The sequence below is a fragment of the Ochotona curzoniae genome, unplaced genomic scaffold (genome assembly GCF_017591425.1).
Source record: "Ochotona curzoniae isolate NIBS_2020 unplaced genomic scaffold, NIBS_Ocur_1.0 scaffold_4701, whole genome shotgun sequence".
In the NCBI taxonomy this organism is placed as follows: domain Eukaryota; kingdom Metazoa; phylum Chordata; class Mammalia; order Lagomorpha; family Ochotonidae; genus Ochotona; species Ochotona curzoniae.
In genome coordinates, this window is record NW_024467122.1 from 12243032 (window position 1) to 12261498 (window position 18467).

Below are 18467 nucleotides of genomic sequence, written 5' to 3' on the forward strand. Positions count from 1 at the left end.
CTCGTTCTCAGGGGTGTTGAAATTGGTGTGTTCCATTATCATGTCCTGCAGGATGATACCATTTTTCAGAATGATGCATTGACTTTCGAGCGCTTCCCGGTTGTTCACGAGAATAACCCTGCTCTTATTCCAAGAGACATATTCGGGGATTGTTTCGGGTCTGTTTGCTCCCTGATAGTGCCTGCCTGCAGAGAAAATGCTGCAAATCCCCAGCCATGGTCTGTGTTATACGAAGACCCAAAGGCACATGTAGAGGATACTTATGACAGGATGGGGAACATATTAAAATTCCTCCAAGAAAAATATAATTATGTATAAATGCATGTAGATGTATTTAAGCACTTCCACTTGTTCTCTTTAGCCAAGAGGTGGAAGCTGAGCTCTGGAATTCTTCAGTATCATATCCAATCCATTGCTGTCAGAAGTGTATTGGGTATTTGTAAGGTGGGGTTCAGAATCAAGTGGGCTGGTGTTTTCTTGAAGTGGAGGGAGAAGCATGCCTATGTTTCTACAGGCAGGAGTAGCCAGAGCACATTGCGATCACAGCAACATCGCTGTCACTGCAGTGTACAAAATTGCCAATAATATACACAAATCTGTCTGCTCAGGCCAGGGTTTCCCAGAGCCAGGGTGATCTAACAACACTTCCCAAGTGGATAATGGAATGGTCTAGAGAAAATTATCATGAAACACTGAATGATGCATTTTGACAAGTGTGTATGCTATCATCTCAATTTGTAAGTCAAAGAGACAGAGAGGACCTTTCAAGAAACGAGCAGTTGGATACAGACTAAAATTGAGAACTCAACATGTTGTGAAAAGTCAGCTGGGAGGCCAGGTTGGTGTGGTCAGCAGTTATACAACTGGGCAAGCACAAACTGTGACAACTTACACAAACCCGAAAGAAGACTTCAAGATGAGCCATCCTGATCTTAGCTATTCAAAGTTTAGGGTTTTAGTTTTCTGAAATTGGAAAGGGGAAGTTTAATATTTTTAATGACTAAGTTCCTGGGTAAAATCCTTATGTGTCAGTTGGTTTCATTCTCACAGCACTGAGTTCTAGCTTGTTAGGTCTTCAAATATGTGCATTTTCACATTGATCTCAAAATCAGATCCAAAGAGTGTTATGCTTTCTCATATGGGAACAGCTTTCGAGCTAGCAGAGAATTGATCTGCTTACATGCAATCGATGAAGATGACGGATCTTTAAGAACTGAGTAGAGCTGGTGCACAGACAGTCTGCCCTCATACTGCCTGGATGGTGGCTCTGATCGCAGCCTTTTCATGAGAGGGAGCCAAGTGTTGCAGGGAAGTACCGAGCATCACATGCCCCCTCCCCAGGTGTCAAGGCACTAACTAAGCCAGGGAGCCTAACCTGGCTTTCTGCCTGCTGAGTTTAACACGGGTCTTTGAAGCCAAGCCAAATTTCTGGTCAAGTGCCCAGTCACCCCAAATGACCTGCTATTTCCACTCTTGAAAGGAGCTATAGAAACTGCAGTGCGGTCCATGATTTTCAGACAAAACATTATCTTCTGGTCTTGGGGAATTCCTTCCACCACAACTAACTTGAGTTTGTCCAGATCTTCTCGTCTGCTCCATTTCTATGTACATCTGGAGTCCAGATAAACTCACTCTATTGGATAAACCAAGGATATGCTGAGGTTTTTTTTTCCCCTGAAGGTTCAGTCCACTCTTCTTGAGCTTAATTATGAATATGACATGTTGGGTCACACAAAAAATGGCATCAACTGACCATGCCAAATAGTACTGGTTGTTGCCATCAACTGACTGTGGCAAATAGTGTTGAATCTCAAAGAGATGTCACAGGCCAAATTATTTCTGTCACTACACACCATAACCATGCTATATGATTTACAAGAATAATACTGCCAATGTCATGAAGAAAGCATTCAAATTTGGGCTTGCCAACCATGTCTTTCAGCTTGGGCTTAATGTTTTCAGTAACCCACTCCAAACCCCATGCCATTGCTAATGACTCATTCAAGCCAATCTAGTCAAGAACTAGAATTTATCAGTCAGAACAATTGATGCAAGCAGCCTGAGAGATCCTGTCTCAGGATTTCCTGGTTTCCGTATCTTGAGAAGAATGTGTAAGCAATAACAGAAGCTTTAACCTTTTCTTTTGGTTTTTCTCTTGAAAAGCTTTTCACAAATGCCAACTAGTTCTGTGAAAGATGAGACTAATGACAATATCACGATATTTACGAGAATCCTGGATGGACTTTTGGATGGCTATGACAACAGACTGCGGCCTGGTCTGGGAGGTGAGTGTCCCGGGCTGTGGTTGACAAGAACTCAGAAAGCTTGAAGCCGAGTTTCAAGCTCATGTTCAAAGTGATGTGAACAATCCTCAAAAGTGCTGGTCTACCAGGAGTTTCAGTTCATCCTTGCTCTGCTCTCGCCGGAAATCCTGCATCCTCTCTTTATCATTTCCAGATGCAAGAACCTAGGACAGATGTCCTAGGTCACAGGCGTCCTAGGTCACAGGCGTCCTAGGTCACAGGTGTCCTAGGTCACAGGCGTCCTAGGTCACAGGCGTCCTAGGTCCTAGGTCACAATGTCCCTGAAAACTTCCTTTTTAACATCCATTCTGGTTACCTTAGGATATTCTGAAAACCGAGATTCTCTCATGTTAACAAATAGTAAGAGACCAACCTCAGACATACATGCTATGCGAGTCTTTTGGCAAAACCCTCTCTTCACTGCAATTTTTCTTTACATCCACAGACATTTCAAACTTGATTTTTGGCTGTGATCATCGCCATAGTATTCACAGTGGTCTCCCCTTGTCTGCTGGGAATGCATTTCAACACTCCCACCAGACGTCTGAAACCAGGGATAGCACTGAATCCTATATGCATTATATTTTTCCTATTAATCATGCAGATGATGAAGTTTAATTTACAAATTAAACACAGCAAGAGATCAACAGCAATAACAGAATAGCTAAAAATTTACTGTACCAAAAGTGATTTGAAGTATGATTTTTTTTATTTTTTTATTTCTGGAATTTTCTATGCAACCATTTCAAGCTGTAGTTCATTAAACACACACTATGAGTGTTTAGTGAAAGTGCAACATCAGATAAGTGGGGGAGGTAATGTGCTCTGACTCAATGAAAGCTGCCAAAAGAAGGTGATAATAGATTGGGTTTCCAAGGCACAACAAGCATGGTGTTGTTTCGCACCGAGAAGGATCTGCAGCTCCGGGTGTGTGATGTTTATGTGTGGTGCCCTTGAAGTTGCTTCACTAAGTGGAGAGAACCTCAGGGGAATATATTCTGAGATGTTTTACTCCATTCTAGTCTTTCTACTATTAACAGATTCCCTTACAGCACAAATTGCCATTTTATGCATCTCTGCTAAGAAAAATCCACACGGACTCCTCCACAGCACCTTCTGAACGGTGTGCCCAGGCCTCCACGTCCAGCAGAGGGCCCCTTTGGGCACAGGCGGCGGGTAAACCCATTTAGCAGGCCGCTGCCTCGTGCTTGCGTGTTTTGCTGTATTCTCTGGCTTGCCCACGTCACAGAGTAGAAAGATGAGCAGAGCCCACGATTCAGAAGGCCGTGGGTCAACAGACACAGCCAGGCTGCGTACAGGCACCTGTAACAGACACGTGGAAAGGCTCACCATGCAGTCATCACCAGGCAGTGTGGTTCTGGGAAAGAACTGTGCCAGCTGAGCTCTGAATGTGGCTCTTGCTCACCACACAGAGGGTGACAGAGCCCGGGGTGACCCTCCCAGTATCAGCTACTTTTATCAACGTACAGATCTTCACCGATTTTACCTAGAACAGTAGCCGCCCCCCATATCCCATTTTAGGAATGACTAACAAAGAGCTATCCCGGTGTCAAGGTGCAGCGCAGGTCCTGGCCCCTTCATGCTTTCCCCAGCGCCCCACAGCCCCCCACACCTGTGCCTCCAATTTTGATTGGAGAAGCCATGTTCATTGGGAGTATGGAGTTGGCAGGAGAGCGGCTGGCATCACTGTCGCAGGCCTGCAAAGGACAGAGCTCAGGTGTTGGCACGTTGCGCAAGGTCCCTTGGCCAGCTCTCAGTCCCTGGCTACTCAGAGCTCCTACCCTCCTGGCCAGAACCACGGGGAAATCCAAGGCACCTGTTTTGTTTTTCTTTCGTATTGCAGTTTCTTTTGACATATGTAAGTTCCTTATGGGCACCAGACATGTGTGTTATAAAAGCTTCCGGGTTGCAAATGACTGGTCACCGAGACTGGTGACCGGCCGAGAGCATAAATGCGTGCTGGTGGCGCGTGCACAGTCGATGCACACTGAACAACCTGTGTGTGTGTGTGTGTTTGTGTTGCAGAGCGGATCACGCAGGTGAGGACCGACATCTACGTCACCAGCTTTGGCCCGGTGTCGGATACCGAAATGGTAAGGTGTGGGGCGGAATCTCCTGAATACGCGCCGCCCTCGGGGCTTCCACCCGGGCCTCACCAGCTTGCCATCTCTCGTTAGGAATACACCATCGACGTGTTTTTCCGCCAAAGCTGGAAGGATGAAAGGCTTCGGTTTAAGGGGCCCATGCAGCGCCTCCCACTCAACAACCTCCTTGCCAGCAAAATCTGGACGCCAGACACGTTCTTCCACAACGGGAAGAAGTCCATTGCGCACAACATGACCACGCCGAACAAGCTGCTGCGGCTGGAGGACGACGGCACGCTGCTGTACACGATGCGGTGAGCGGGCGCGGGGGCGCGCGGGGCGGGCGCTGCAGCCTCAGGCTCCCGAGGACTTGGGTGGGCCGCATGGGCCTTCTCTCCCTGGGCTGCTAAGAGGTCCATGGTCGTCCTTACACTTGCCCATCTGGGTCAAGCCCAAAGGGATCATTGAAACAGACACTCAGATCGTGTGCGAAGGGACAAATTTATCTGCTGCAAATTTTATTCAGGCCTGAGAGGAGACTCTGAGTTCTGCGACGTTTTCGTTTCCCAGGCCCGTTGCTCTGGGTTGCCTGGATTGCATTCCAGGGCGGAGGCTAGCAGTGTAGTCTTTGCTCAACTGAAGCTGATCACAGTCCATTCTTTTGGATTCTGAATTAGTCCTTGTCCTTGAGTAAATCAGTAATTGGCCAGACACTTTTAGAGCTTTTCAGAGTTTCCTGGTGGACCCAAATAGACTTAGAAAAATATTTTTTAAATGAAACACACATATTTATGTAGGCATTCTGTAATTATTTATATAGGTGTGTCTATCTTGATAGTTTTCCACCGTAGACTTTGTTCCGGAAGCGATCAGAACGGAAGATGGCCCTGGCAGTCCTGTGGGGGCCTGTGTTCCCTCACATGTATGCAGGGGAGCATTTGGACACATTTGCTAACGACCGGTTGAGGAGCTCTGCTCAGTGCACCTGTAGCACACACCTGGGCATTTACTTCTGTTCCGCACACTTTGCCTTTCCTTACGTTAATATTCAACACAGTTTGAGCCGTGCGTTCATGGACGTGTTTCTGGGTTGGGAGTAACAGTGTCCTGGGTCAGTGGCTTTGTGCAAAGGAGCACAGAAAAGCAGAGAAATGTACACAGTTCCAGGCTGGGGACAAAGTCCTTTGGATTCATCCTTATAGGAAAGGGACAAGCCACGGCAGCGTCGGCCGGGCGGCAGCAGGCAGGCGTGCAGACAGGGCCTCGGGTCCTGGACGGTGCTGGGAGAGCCACCAGGGGCGAGGGCCAGTGACCGGAAGCGGTTATGCTGGTGCACCTGTCTTCTCGTCAAGGCATGGAAGTGCCCTGTTGCCATCAGGTCGTTGGCCTTGGTCCGCATCCCAAGCAGTCTGCAGATGGTCCAAAGCCTGACAGGGGCTTCCACAAGCATGCGCTTCCACTTCTGCAAGGTGCGTTATGTTCTCAAACAGGAGGGAATTTAGGAGGAGTGCTTGGAGAGGGGCTTCTTAGTGCTATGTACTGGGCCAGTTCCCGCACGGGAGCTGTGCACCCGGATGACACTCTAAGCCTGCACACTCGGGGGTCAGGACCCACGCTCTGAAGTGCTGGGGGGGTCACACAGCCGAATTGGAGCATGAGGCTGAGCCGCGCCCTTGTTGAACGCAGCACGTTCGAACAGCAGAGGACAACAGCGCTGGCAGATGGAGGGTGCCCTTGGCATCCGCCCAGACGGAACCCCCAAGTGCCAGAGCAACAAGTCTGCTGCCACTAGTGGTTGTTTATGCAGAGTGAGTCTGCCACGGATTTGCCAAGTTGATCATGGACATTTTTTTCCAGTCATATACAATAGTTTCAGAGTAAAAGCAAGTTCCATTTAAAAGTGTTGTGAACTTGGACGGCACAGGACGGTAGCTTTAGCAGTTTTACCTATGGTTTTAACAAGGCTGGTGAAACGCAGCACTACTGACGAGAGGATGAGCCCCCGTGCAGTGGGGACGCGTCTGCTCATGTCCCCCACCCTGACAGCGAACATTTTAGGGCCAGCCACAATTTTTCTGTTCAGCCCTAGACTGTTCGCGTCAAGCCTTTTGAAACAAACATCCTACTTTGATGCACTAATGAAGTCCCACATCGCGCTCATTTTAGGGAAACTATTAGGAACACAGAGCAAACTTCACACACGCGGAGATGTCTACTGCAATGCTGCTGGTCAGATCAAACACGGGCACAGCTAGAAAAATAATTTGGTTCATTTTTCAAATGAGACTGTACTTTTAACTCCCTCCCCCAGGCTTCAGATGCAATTAAAAGGATGAAACATGGAAATACAGAACAAAATTCTAGCACTGGAGTTCACACACACCCTTTTATCCTACGGCAGACAGCTGCAAGTGTTTGAAACGGGTTAGCCACCAGCTTCTACAGTAACTCTGCAGGTGGTTATATATGCACACAGGTTTTTTAAAATATAAAAAAAGTCCCACCTTTCTTCAAAGGGTCTTTCTTTAAGTACATTTTCAAACTTGCAACAGTTGAGCAAGATGCAATTGTTTCCTAAGTATTTCAGAAGAAGCCAACTGCTACCATTCCCCCCCCCCCCCAAACCGGCTCATCCAGCCAGGAGTCTTAGGCACCAACAGGAAGGTAATAGAAGAGCTTTTGACCTCTGACTCCAGTGGGTCATCCTGTTTGGTGTTTGAGGGGGGCGACCGCCAGCTGCTCAGGGGCCGCCCGAAGGGAGCCACACGCACCTCCCACCCTTGCCTCCAGTCGAGCAGTCTCTTTGCCTTGCAGAGGCTCCTTGCCTCATGCTGGAGTTCTACTCCAGTAAACCCATCTCCAGTTGAAAACACTGAAGTCCAAGCTGCACTAAAACAGACTTGACCACCCAGCCCCGCTCTGCAGCACCGCGCATGGTGGAGTCTGGGTTGCTTTCCCATGGGAATCATAGGATGGACAGGCGGGATGCTGAGCTCACTGCCAAGGTCTGGCACCTGACAGAGGGCGGGACTGCATTTTTTAGCGCAGAGAAAGCTCCCAGCTTCCAACTGGAGGTACAGTCTCTGCTGAGCGAGTGTTGCCTTCACAGCATCCTGGAGTGGAGCCGTGGGAAGCTAGTAGCCTTTGTAGGGGACCCCCACTGGAAGCCATTGACAGCCCCACCTGGAGGCACACTGGCAAGGGGGCCAGGTCACCTGTGAGAAAACAGCCGCAGGTTCAGGCCTTGCTTGGCACGGCTGGAGAGCTGAGCTGGCGCTGACCACTGTGATTGGGGTCTAGACAGCTGACTATCCTCCCAGTGGGCTGCCAGAGGAGTTTGCATCTCAGGGTCAGTGTATCTGCAGGTCCTTCGTCCCTTCTAGAAGAGGTGTGGCCATGTGTCACAGGGAGCATGCCCAGTCATATGGCCAACTCCCCTTTATATGTCAGTCCGGTGGGAGACAGGACCCGTCCTTTAGCTCCCCTCTCCCTCTTCTTGTGAAAGTGTAAAGGCTTTTGAGAACACGCAGTGAAGGCTGTCTGGGGAAAATGTCCTAGTCTCTGGGCTCCTGGCACAAGGTCCCCTCTCGACTCTGCCCTAGGGGACCACGGCAGGCATGGAAGGAAGGACACACAAGCAGGCAGGCTCGACCAGCACCACACTGAGTGTGCCTGTCTCAGAAAACCTAGCCGTCGGTCCACCAGGCTCCCTTCCCCCGAGCCTGTGTTCGAGAACGGCCCTGCCTTTCAGGAGGCTGGCACTTTTATCTGGGTGGGAGATGGAATACTCTGCACTCGTGCACCGCCCTTCCTGGACGCCTCTGTGCAACCTGTTCTCCCCTGCCCTTCCACCTCCAGTGTGGAATGCTTTCCTGACTGGAAGTCACTACTTTCATTTGAAGAGGCCTGCTGCGCTTTGGAATAAGGCTGGCTTCAATCCTTGTCCTGAATGTCTTTAGTAGTCATGAATCTTTGGTCATCATCCCCTGTTCATCTTTCAGAGATTGTTTGTCATGTTTTGTTTCTTTTTGTTGCTGTTGTTTTTCTTCAAATGTAGTCAATATAGTTTCTGAATCTTAGATCATCATTTTGCAGTTAGGAAGTGTGCATGTTGCACATATGGCCACATGGGGGCAGCATGGTCACGTTTCTGGTCTGCCTCTATATGTTATCCGCTAACGTTATTTGCTAGACAGAAATGGTATATTAATCAAACTTGATTTGACATCACTGTGTTTGATATAAAGTATACATACATGTGTAAGCTCTTTATTGGGCACTGTTGTGTGTGGATGCATATACAGCAATCCACCGCTGTCTAATTTAAAACTTCCCTGATAACATGCATATATTGGCCGCATTTTTTTTAAGTAGGTAAATCTTATAGTATCAGCAATCAAATTAGATTACAAGGCTTTTTCTGAAGAAGGAAAATTGCTAAGTATGGAATACAGTCCTGAGACCACCAAAAACATTAAAAACCGTTTCTGATGTCATCAAATGTTGCTCTGAAGTATCACAGTGCTATCACATTCCATCATGGAAATGAGTCTGCATTTATCTAGTTTGTATCAAAAAATGGCGTTTCCCTTTTTTCTGCGATAATTAACATCGTGGTGCAAGACCATTAATCTAAGTCTTGATATGTATTTTCATTTTTTTTCTATTAAACTGCACTGTTTTCGCTTTTTCCCACCGTGAGAGTAGAGACTGCCTGTCTTACTTCCTCTCTAATGTTTTCCCCATGAAAGGAGCCATCAGCTGGTTTTGTTGAGTGAACCACAGTTAGCAGCCAGCCCATAAATTTAATGCTCAACAATTAGCCATCTCATGGTTGTCACCAACCAACCTCAGCCTCGTTCCTTCCCTTTGGCACAAATCCCCTGGAATGGCTCTCATTCTTGGAGTTATAGACTTGGAGCTGTCCTGCCCACGGAGCCCCCATCCGTGTCTACGCCCACTGAGCTCCCATCCCTCAGGCCCTGAAGACCAACACGGCTCCCTGCAGGTTCTCCCTCAGCTGGCCCTCCTGAGAGCTTGAGCTTGATCAGTCTTTGATATGGCCCATGTGGGTTCCCAGCTCATATTCTCTCTTCCCTTCATGCTTGGCAAGGGACTGGGCGTTGGTCTTGTTCTCCTATGCCATTCCATAAATGGGCAACTCTTGCTATCCATTTCTGTGAGTTCCACATCTGTGAATTCAACCAGATTTGGATGAAAAAGTCCTGAAAAAGAATATTGCATCTGAATTGGGGCATGTATGGTCATGTTTTGTCATTGTTCCCTGAAGAATATAACCTATGTGTTTACGCTGTGTTAAATTCTCCATATGCTGTAGGTTCTGCAGAGGTGATCGCATACGGGGAGATGTGGTGAGGGCTCATGCGCATCTCGTGTCATTTTGTTGAAGGGACTTTGGCGTCGTGGAGTTGGGCTTCTTTGGGGATCCTAATCAACCCCCGTGGTTAGTCAGTCAGGGCCTGTTGAACTCCATATAATCCCAATGCGTGGTGCTCAGCGGAAACTGAATAAGACCAAAACCAACAAGACCACCTCTTCCTGAATGAAGCTGTCCCAATCCTCAGGCTTGGAATCCTCAGTTTGGGAGCTTTAGAAGGGAGATTCAACAAATGTCTCTTTTATAAATCCACCCAGTGACTACATTTCCAGTGGTTTTCTATTGCTTCTACTTGCCTGAAAAATTGTACCTGCAGGACATCCGGACATTTTAATGCATCATCCTCGTGTGTTTGGTTTGCACACAAAAGCAGAATTGCTCTGAGCCCGTTGGCAGGCTCCTTATTCCAGCCACCGCAGTCAGACCTTTTAGGTGGCATATGCTTTTGGTCACTAGGGGCACAACCTACAAAGTCCTCCTCATCCTTGGCAAATGGATCCTCTCCAAACGCCACTTTTGCTCTTTTTTTTTTGAAGATCCTGGTCCCCCAAAAGCTTTGGGACAGCTCTGCTCTAGTGAGATGAGCACAGTTGTGTTCTTGGGCCAGCCCAAGTAGGGACTTGGTGGAAAGAGTGCCCTGCATGCTAAGGACCGCATCTTCTGCAGGCTTCTCAGGGGACTCAGTGACCTCACGGTGGAGATGCGACGCCGGAAGCAGGAGGTGCGGTCTGAGTTCCAGGACTCCCACCTTCCAGAGAAAGTCCCATCTAAGTGGAAAGACCCACACGAGCCATCTGATCGCCAATTAACAGCAATGCATGAGGCCTCTGAAATACACAATCATTTAATCCATGTTAAGATAAAGAATCGGACACCATCGCCATCCCCATTCACAGTTGAGGCAAATAAAGCAGGTGACAGTGAGTAAATCCATCCATGACACCCGGGTGTCCATCCTAATTTTTACGTGACACCGTGCTGTTTAGCCAACAGAGCTAAACATCATCTCCACTAGGGGGCGCCGTGCTTCCTTACATTTAAGAGAGTTTGACAGGTGCAGCTGGAGAGCCCTGGCTGAGTCCGCACCCACCCGAGACCCCCAGAGTCAGCTGGAAGGGCTGCCAAAGACATCCCCTCCGCCCTTTGGGTGGAGAAAGGTGAGTAAGCAGCCCTGCTGACCTCACCAAGCGTGAGGCCATCTGACTGGGTCAGGCTGAGCCTCTCAGACGGACACTCTGTGCTTGCCTTTCTTTTAAGGTATCCTGTAAGTGCCAGCCAGTTCCTGTAGGCACTAGAAAATTCATTAGAGTCCTGGTCTCACAAGGGTGTGGCTAAAGCAGTGAGGATTTCCGTATCCACCAAAAACATGTTTAGGCTAAGGAGGAGGGAGAAAGGACAGAAGGAACCCTCTCCAGCGAAAGTTTTACGGACAGCTTGGGATTTTGAGATGATGGTTTCTGTGTTTTTATTTATCATCTGTGCTGTCTGACACTGTAACCACTGGCTGAATAAAATCAATCATTAATAAATTTTTAAATAAAATTCTTGACTAGTAAAAATTGGCAGATCCGTTCTCCAGGTGTGTGAGTTATGAGTTAAGTGCTCCCAGGTGGCTGGGAGCTGTGGCTCCTCTCTCAGAAAATGCAGGTGAGGGACAGCAAAGCCCCCTGCCAGGTCAGCAGCACCCCAGCCACGGAGGTTTCTTGGAGTCCCGTCTTTCTCCGCACCCAGCTTGGCCATGGCTGCATAATTACACCAATCCAAAGCCAGGAGCCCAGAGTCTCTTCCAGGTCTCCCATATAGATGCAGGGTTCCAAGGCTTGAGCCGCCCTCTGCTGCTTTCCCAGGCCTCAAGCAGTGGAGCTGGGTGGGAAGTGGAGCAGCTGGGATACAAACCGGTGCCCACATGGGATTCCAGTGCCAGAGGAGGATTAGCCCCTTGAACTATCACCCTGGAGCCTCGCGCTTGTGCTTGTTTAGGAGAGAAGCAACTTGTCTTCAGCATCAGCCTTGCTTGCAGTTCAGGTGTTCGCGCGGGCTCATCACTTAGAGCCTTCCTTCTCATGGTGCAGTCTAACTGTTGCCATGGGTGTGCCACTGGGTTGTGGGACCCCTGGGAGACGATACAACTCAAGCTTCTGGCTCCATCCCTGAGATACCTCCTACAGGAGCTGCCACGCTGGGCGCCCGCATTCCTGGTACACACAGCGATTTTCTCAGTACTTCAGACTACTGAACTCTCTTTATCCGCTGCGTGAAAGTTGGTCATCCCTGCTCAAGGAGCTTTTTCGGAAAAGCCTAGTATCCCCTTGAGTTCCCTGCACCTGAATCTCCCGCCCAGCGTTTGCATCAGGCTGTGTTTTCCTGGGGCCAGTCCTCCCCTCTTGTCAGGCAGGGTGCTCACCCTGGGGAGCTTTGCTGCCAGAAGTGCAGTGTACGAATTTCATAGGTGGTTGGCCATGTTTGTGCCCCTGCTGCACAGTGACTGAACTAAGATCCGGGAGCTTTCCAATCCCGTGGACCCAGAGGCTCAGCTGGGCCAACAGCACATCCTGTCGCTCCAGGTTTTTCTCTTCTTTGAAGATTCCTGTGTTTGCCTGGGTCTGACCTCTGCGTCTCTGCAAGCAAGTGTGAAAACAGACACTGCTCCTGCTTTGTTCCCTGTGGCCCTGAGTTCCTGGGCCGGGGAAGTACCTCCTCACACACATCCTGCCCAGATGTGAAACGGCCTGACTGCCCAAGCACCTGCTGGCCTGGTCCTTCTTGCTGCAGTTTTCCCTTTTCACACAGTAGAAATTGTTGGAATCTATAGGGTATCATTTCTTAGTGGCTTCTTTCACTCAGTGTCATGCATTAAACTTTTCTCCATACCTTTTCATGGTTTATAGAGATCTATCTCTCTTTTTAGGACTGAATAATATTCCACTGTCTGTACTGTTTCTATTTGCTTTTGGAAGGGCACTTTTGGTTACTTCCAAGTTTTGGCAGTTATGAATAAAGCCACTAAAATCTTTCATAAATATTCAACATGATTTTCAGTTCTGTTGGGTAAGCGTCAGAGGGACAGGTTTCTGGGCCATGTGATAAGATTTATTTAGCCCGATAAGCCACCAAGATATCGCCAAGTGATGGCCGTTTTACACTCACACTGGCAATTAGCAAGAGTTCCCGTCAGTGCTTGATCCCGTCAGCACTGGGTGTGGTCAGTGTTCCGGGTTGGGTGTGATCTAACAGGTGTGTGATCCCACTGTTGTAATCTCCATGTCTTGATGACGTATGATGAGCATTATGATATACATGTTTGCTATGTCTATATTTTCTTTGGTGAAGATTTTTTAAATCTGTGACCTGTTTTGGATTTTTTGACAATGCCTTTCCCAAAAAAGAAAGTGTAATATCAACCCTTTACGTTTTGTTAGAGGGAAGAAGGTGAGAAAGGAGAGAGAGAGAACTATGGTCTACCGGTCTGGTCATTGCAAAATGCCCACAGTGGTCCCAAGTTAAAGGTCAAAGCCAGCAGCCGACACTCAGAGTGTCCCACACGGGGGCAAGAGCCCAGTAATGTGGACTCCTACTGCCTCCAGCGTTCGCAGTAGCAGGAAGCTGCGTCAGCTGAGTATGGAATCCAGTACCTCTGTATAGCAAACACGCATCCGAACTGGTATCTTAACCACTCGGCCAAACTGCGCACCGTGTTAAGAACACACACTGGGTCATGCCTGTAGTGTCTCATCTGGAATGCCATTACATCACCCAAGAACATTTCTAGTTTACAGAAATGTTACAGGAGATGTGTGACATTTGTTGATTTGGGAAGGTCAGGCTACCTTTGCAGCTCCGTGGCACATCCCCCTTGCTTGTGAAGTACGATCTTGTCAGTGTTCTTTGACACTCGGTTTGCAAGTGTTCTGCATCTTGTGTGTCCCCAGGTCTGTAGTCTTATGTCTACGCTGTGTGTTTCCTGAGTTTTACTAGAGTGATGCTAACCTCAGAGTGTTTGGCAGAGTTCCTTCCAGTTGAGTATTTTGAAATAGTTTCAAAAGTACTGGAGTTAGTTCCTCTTTAAATGCTTTGTGGAAATCAGTAGTAAAACCATCAGGGCCTGGGTTTTCCCTGGTGACGGATTTTTCATTACTGCTTGCTGTGGGTCTGAATATATTGTCTGTATCTTCTTGCCTTTATCTTGGTAGCTCTTGTAGGCCCAGGAATTCACCCAGCCCTATGAGGTTTTCCGGTGTGTTAGCATTTAGGTTTCTGTTGTGGTTTCATAGCAGTTTCTTATAATTCCTTGTAATCCAGTGGTGTCAACTATAATGTCTCTCTTTACATGTCAAATTTTATTTGATTTTTTTTTTCTTTCTTTCTTTGTTAGTCAGCCTGAAGGTTTATTTTGTGTATCTTTTCAAAAAAGCCCCATCTTTTTGTTCTGTTTTTGTTGTTGTTGTTCTGTTTGTTTTCTTTTTGTTTCAGTTTCACTTATTGAAGAGGCACTTCTGTTTTGGTCCTCACTGTTCTGTACCTGCTGCTATTTTCGGGTTTGGTTCGCTCTTGATTTTCTGTCTTCAGGAAGCATCATTGGATTATTTATTTGGGATAGCTCTCTTCAAATTCCATGTTGAGATAGAATACTCTGCATTTTTGTGCTTTTCCTATTCTGCTGCATTTTTGTCATTGTTTAGATTGGTATTTGTTTTCTTAGGTTTGCTCTGTTCAGGTTCATTGCCGCTTATGCAGGTGCATATGAAAAATTCAAATCTCACATCAGTGACTACAATGCCTTCCCAAGAAGCCAGTTTTACCACAGAAGCTACGATACAACACATTAATATAAATTGATAGTTATATCTCTTGAATACAAACAATTGCTAGCTTTTCAATGCAAATGAGAATTACTGACATCTTTCTTTCTTCATATGACTAAAGGAGAATAGAGAACCCAAACAGATGGTGCAAGTCTTAGGCCAATTCCATGTATTTCTGGTGGTGGATGTCACACATATCCCTTTATACTCAACCATGCTGAATGACTCCATTTGTCTTACAATTACTTCTGGACCTATAACTCAAGCTGAAAGTGAGTTGTCAAATTTGGAAATGTTTATTTGTGAAATTAAGATATATATACATATATATGCTTAGTTGAAAAGCATGGAAATAGAGATCTTCCATCCACTGGGTCATTCTCCAAATGCCTGCAGCAAATGGCTAGGCTAGGCTGAAACCAGGGGCCAAAGATCCCGTCTCGGACTCCCATGTGGGTGACAGGAACATAAACACGGGGCCATCCTAGTGCCGGCCAGGGCGCACATTGACACAAAGCATAGTGGGGACTTTATCCTAGGCCTTCACTCATGGGGAGTTGGACTCCCAAGCAGTGTCAGCCACTATGCCAAATACCTGTCCTGTTGATCCATTTCTAAAAGAATACAGTCATTGTGCCTCTCAATAGCAGACTTTTTGAAAGCAAAGAATTGTACAATTATACACACCAAATCATACATCATTTTAGCCTAATCATATTTGGATGACTTTAAAATTTTTACATAATAAGCTAAGTCCTGTTTTTTTTTTTTAAAGGATACTCTCCACTGAATTTCAGTTCTATCATGTTAAAAGAGGCCATGATGCTCTTTATTCCTCCTGTTTTCTATTGCCTGCTCCCCATTGTCCCACCCCATCAGGCCCGGCCAGATTTCTGGTCTTGTCTTTGTTGCAAGCAAGGCTCCTGTTTGGCTTTGGGAGGGGGCCTGGACTAATGCTAAGGGAAAGAGCCCTTTGGGGATTTGCTCAATAGGATGAGCACAGTGGTCAGTCTGAAAGGAAGGAGGCCTCTCATTCTGGTCAGGATCAAATAGGATTGCAGTGAATACACAAAGGTCACAGCACGGCCCGGTGCCCACACCACAGGAAGCAGAAAGAGGATTGCTTAGCTCACTAGACACTGTATCTCTTTAATGGTATTTATTTATATTTTAAAAGGCAAGCTTTTATACAGTTGGTTGAATGTTAGAGTGCATATTCCCTCCAAGTGTTATGGTTTTTAATAGCTAGGTTCCCAGAGAATCTGGCAGTGCCTAATTTATGGGCACGATACATCATGTTAGTGATATTTGTAAGAGAGAAAAATGCATCCCTTTGTTCTTGAACAAACTAGTTTGGGTTACTTATTGATTAAGGAAGAAGGTAAGGGATAAAGCTTGGTAGAACAGGATTTGGAAATCGGGTTGAGCTCATGGCAAAGTTTCCCTAGGAGAGATGGAGGTTTGAACAGCTAGCTTCAAGAAACTCCTGAAGAGCCTGCCTTTTATTTTATTCCATCTCTCTGTGGACTAAAGCCCAGCTCCTCCACAGCTACAAGTGTTATAACACGTACAATGTGTTAGATACACACACATCTTGCTTACACAGTCAACCCTTGGGATCTTCAGATGACTAGCTTCAAGACCCACATGGATACCAAATCCTTGGTCTAACTGACAGCCCCCCAAGTGTTCTCTAAGACTGTACATTTCTTCCAGTATTGTCCGGCTTCACCATAAGAGTTACTGATAACCATGTATCTTAGCGATGTGACCAAGGTAATCTTAATTTTCTCTACCCTACATCTCAAAATCCTCCCAATCTTTGCTCACTGTCAAATTCAAGAGTTATTGCTAAGATTTCAGGTGTGTGTTACAGCAGGATAGCATTTCTGGGTACAAGAATGTATGTTGGGTTCCTGTTGCTGCAGTAAAAAATTATCATAAACTTATTGGGTAAAATCACAGCACACTATTGTAGTGTGGCATGGTGATGGAAACCAGAAGTCCGAGAATTGAATTGATATCTTGGTAGAAAGACATTTCTTCTGGAAACTCTCAAGGACAGTTTTTTCCCTGTGTCTTCTGGCGTCTGGAGGACATTTGCGCCCCATGGACTCCTGGCCACATCACTCCTTCCTCGGTTTCCATCATCCCATCCCATCCAAATCTATCCCATCCTGTCCTAAACATGGCACTCGTGTCTTGCTCTCATAAAGACTTTTGTAGTTATAATAGGCCAACGTGAATAATCCGTTATGAACTTCCCAACCTAAGAGCTTTGCTCTGCAAAGCCCTTTTTTTGTCTTGGAAGCTAACATATTGGAGGTTTTGTGCATTTACATGGATGTATTTGCAAAGTCATTTTTTTTGCACCATAAAAATGCTTATTTTCCAAGTGACTTTTAACTCACCATAATTTTCCCCAATTTTTCACAATATGGCATTTCTTTCAGACGTTCTTAAAATATTAGTCACAGAGCTTGTCGGAAGTTAAAAAGGAAAGTCGCATTCTTTCTTGAGGATAGCATGACATCGTGCTCACAGAAAGGTGAGCACCCTTCTGAATGACAAGAATTGAGGTTGTCGGGGTCACATTTCATCAGCAATGTCATTACTTTCCCTATCTCAATCACATTTTCTACTGCTTGGACATATTTCTCCATAAATGAGAAAGGCTCAAGTCTGAATGGAATATTAAATAGAAATTGTACATTTTCCTCTTTTTAAAAAAATATCTATTGTAATTTGAAAGAGCCACAAAGAGAGAGGGCAAGACAGAAAGATAAAGCTCTCAGTGGCCAGTGTTTAGCCAGGCTGAAGCCAGGAGCTTCCTCTGGGTCTCCTTTGTGGATGCAAGTGCCCTAACACTTGGGCATCTTCTGTTGCTTTTCTCAGGATATTAGCAGGGAGCTGGGTTGGAGCACAGCTGGTACCTGAACCAGTGACCACATGCTATGCAGCATTGCACAAGGTGACTTTGTCCACTGCACCTTGGTGTTGGCCTTTGGTTACTAATTAATTATCTTCTCATTTAACTACTAGTCTTGAAACAGGCCATTTTACTCTCATTGTCATAGTTATTAACTATTTTTTTCAGAATGTAAAATAAACTGTTACTGTTTTTGTTTTCAGATGGAAAGAGTCTATCAGAGAAGTCAGGCAGTTTTATGACGGTCATGTGATTAATGGTTAATGGCATGGCTAAACTGGAACTTTTTGTTTTAACTGTCTTTAAAAACTTGTCGCCTGTCAGTTACTCTCGATCAACCAAGTAGTTCTTTGGTAAGATTAGGATCTTCAGTCCTCCATTAGGATAATATAAATCCACGTGAAATAATAATCTTGGCTACCAAAAATGCCCTGTTCTTTACCCTGAAATTGCAATGATGTTTAACAATACCACTATTATTCTCCAAAAAATGAATGTTTGGATATGTTAGCAGAAATAGAAGATAAAGCAGCAGTTGGACCTTTGAAAAGCAATGATGGGTTTCTAACCTAGCGGGAGGCTGGTGAAGGTCTGCCCGAGGGCGGGTCCTCAGCTTTGACTAGATGACCTAGCTGCCTCTCTTGAGCTGTGACAAGGAGCCATTCCAGCAGAGGGCTTTGGTCTCATTCTGTGGAGGAGGTTAAGTCCTACATCAAGGCGCTCTCTGCATTTCAAAGTTCCCAAGAATAGAAAGATTGTTCTTATCTGGAAATATTTTTGAGTATCATAAAAGTAGAGCCCACATTTGAATGTTTAAAAGCATCACAGATTCAAATTTGTTTCCTTACTAAGCCTCAAATAGTTGTTATTGGGCGATTTATCTGAATAATACATTCATTTGGTAGATGAATGAAGAAAATCTGTGAAGCT

General features: G+C 46.2%; 1 protein-coding gene across 1 annotated transcript in view; it reads left to right on the forward strand.

Moving 5' to 3' along the window:
* GABRA5 (gamma-aminobutyric acid type A receptor subunit alpha5) overlaps window positions 1–18467 on the forward strand; it is a 53933-nt gene that overhangs the window by 11186 nt on the left and 24280 nt on the right. The window contains exons 3-5 of the mRNA XM_040968787.1: window positions 2164–2285; window positions 4350–4417; window positions 4502–4722. Coding sequence (XP_040824721.1) covers window positions 2164–2285; window positions 4350–4417; window positions 4502–4722 — 411 coding nt within the window. The remainder of the gene's footprint in view (window positions 1–2163; window positions 2286–4349; window positions 4418–4501; window positions 4723–18467) is intronic.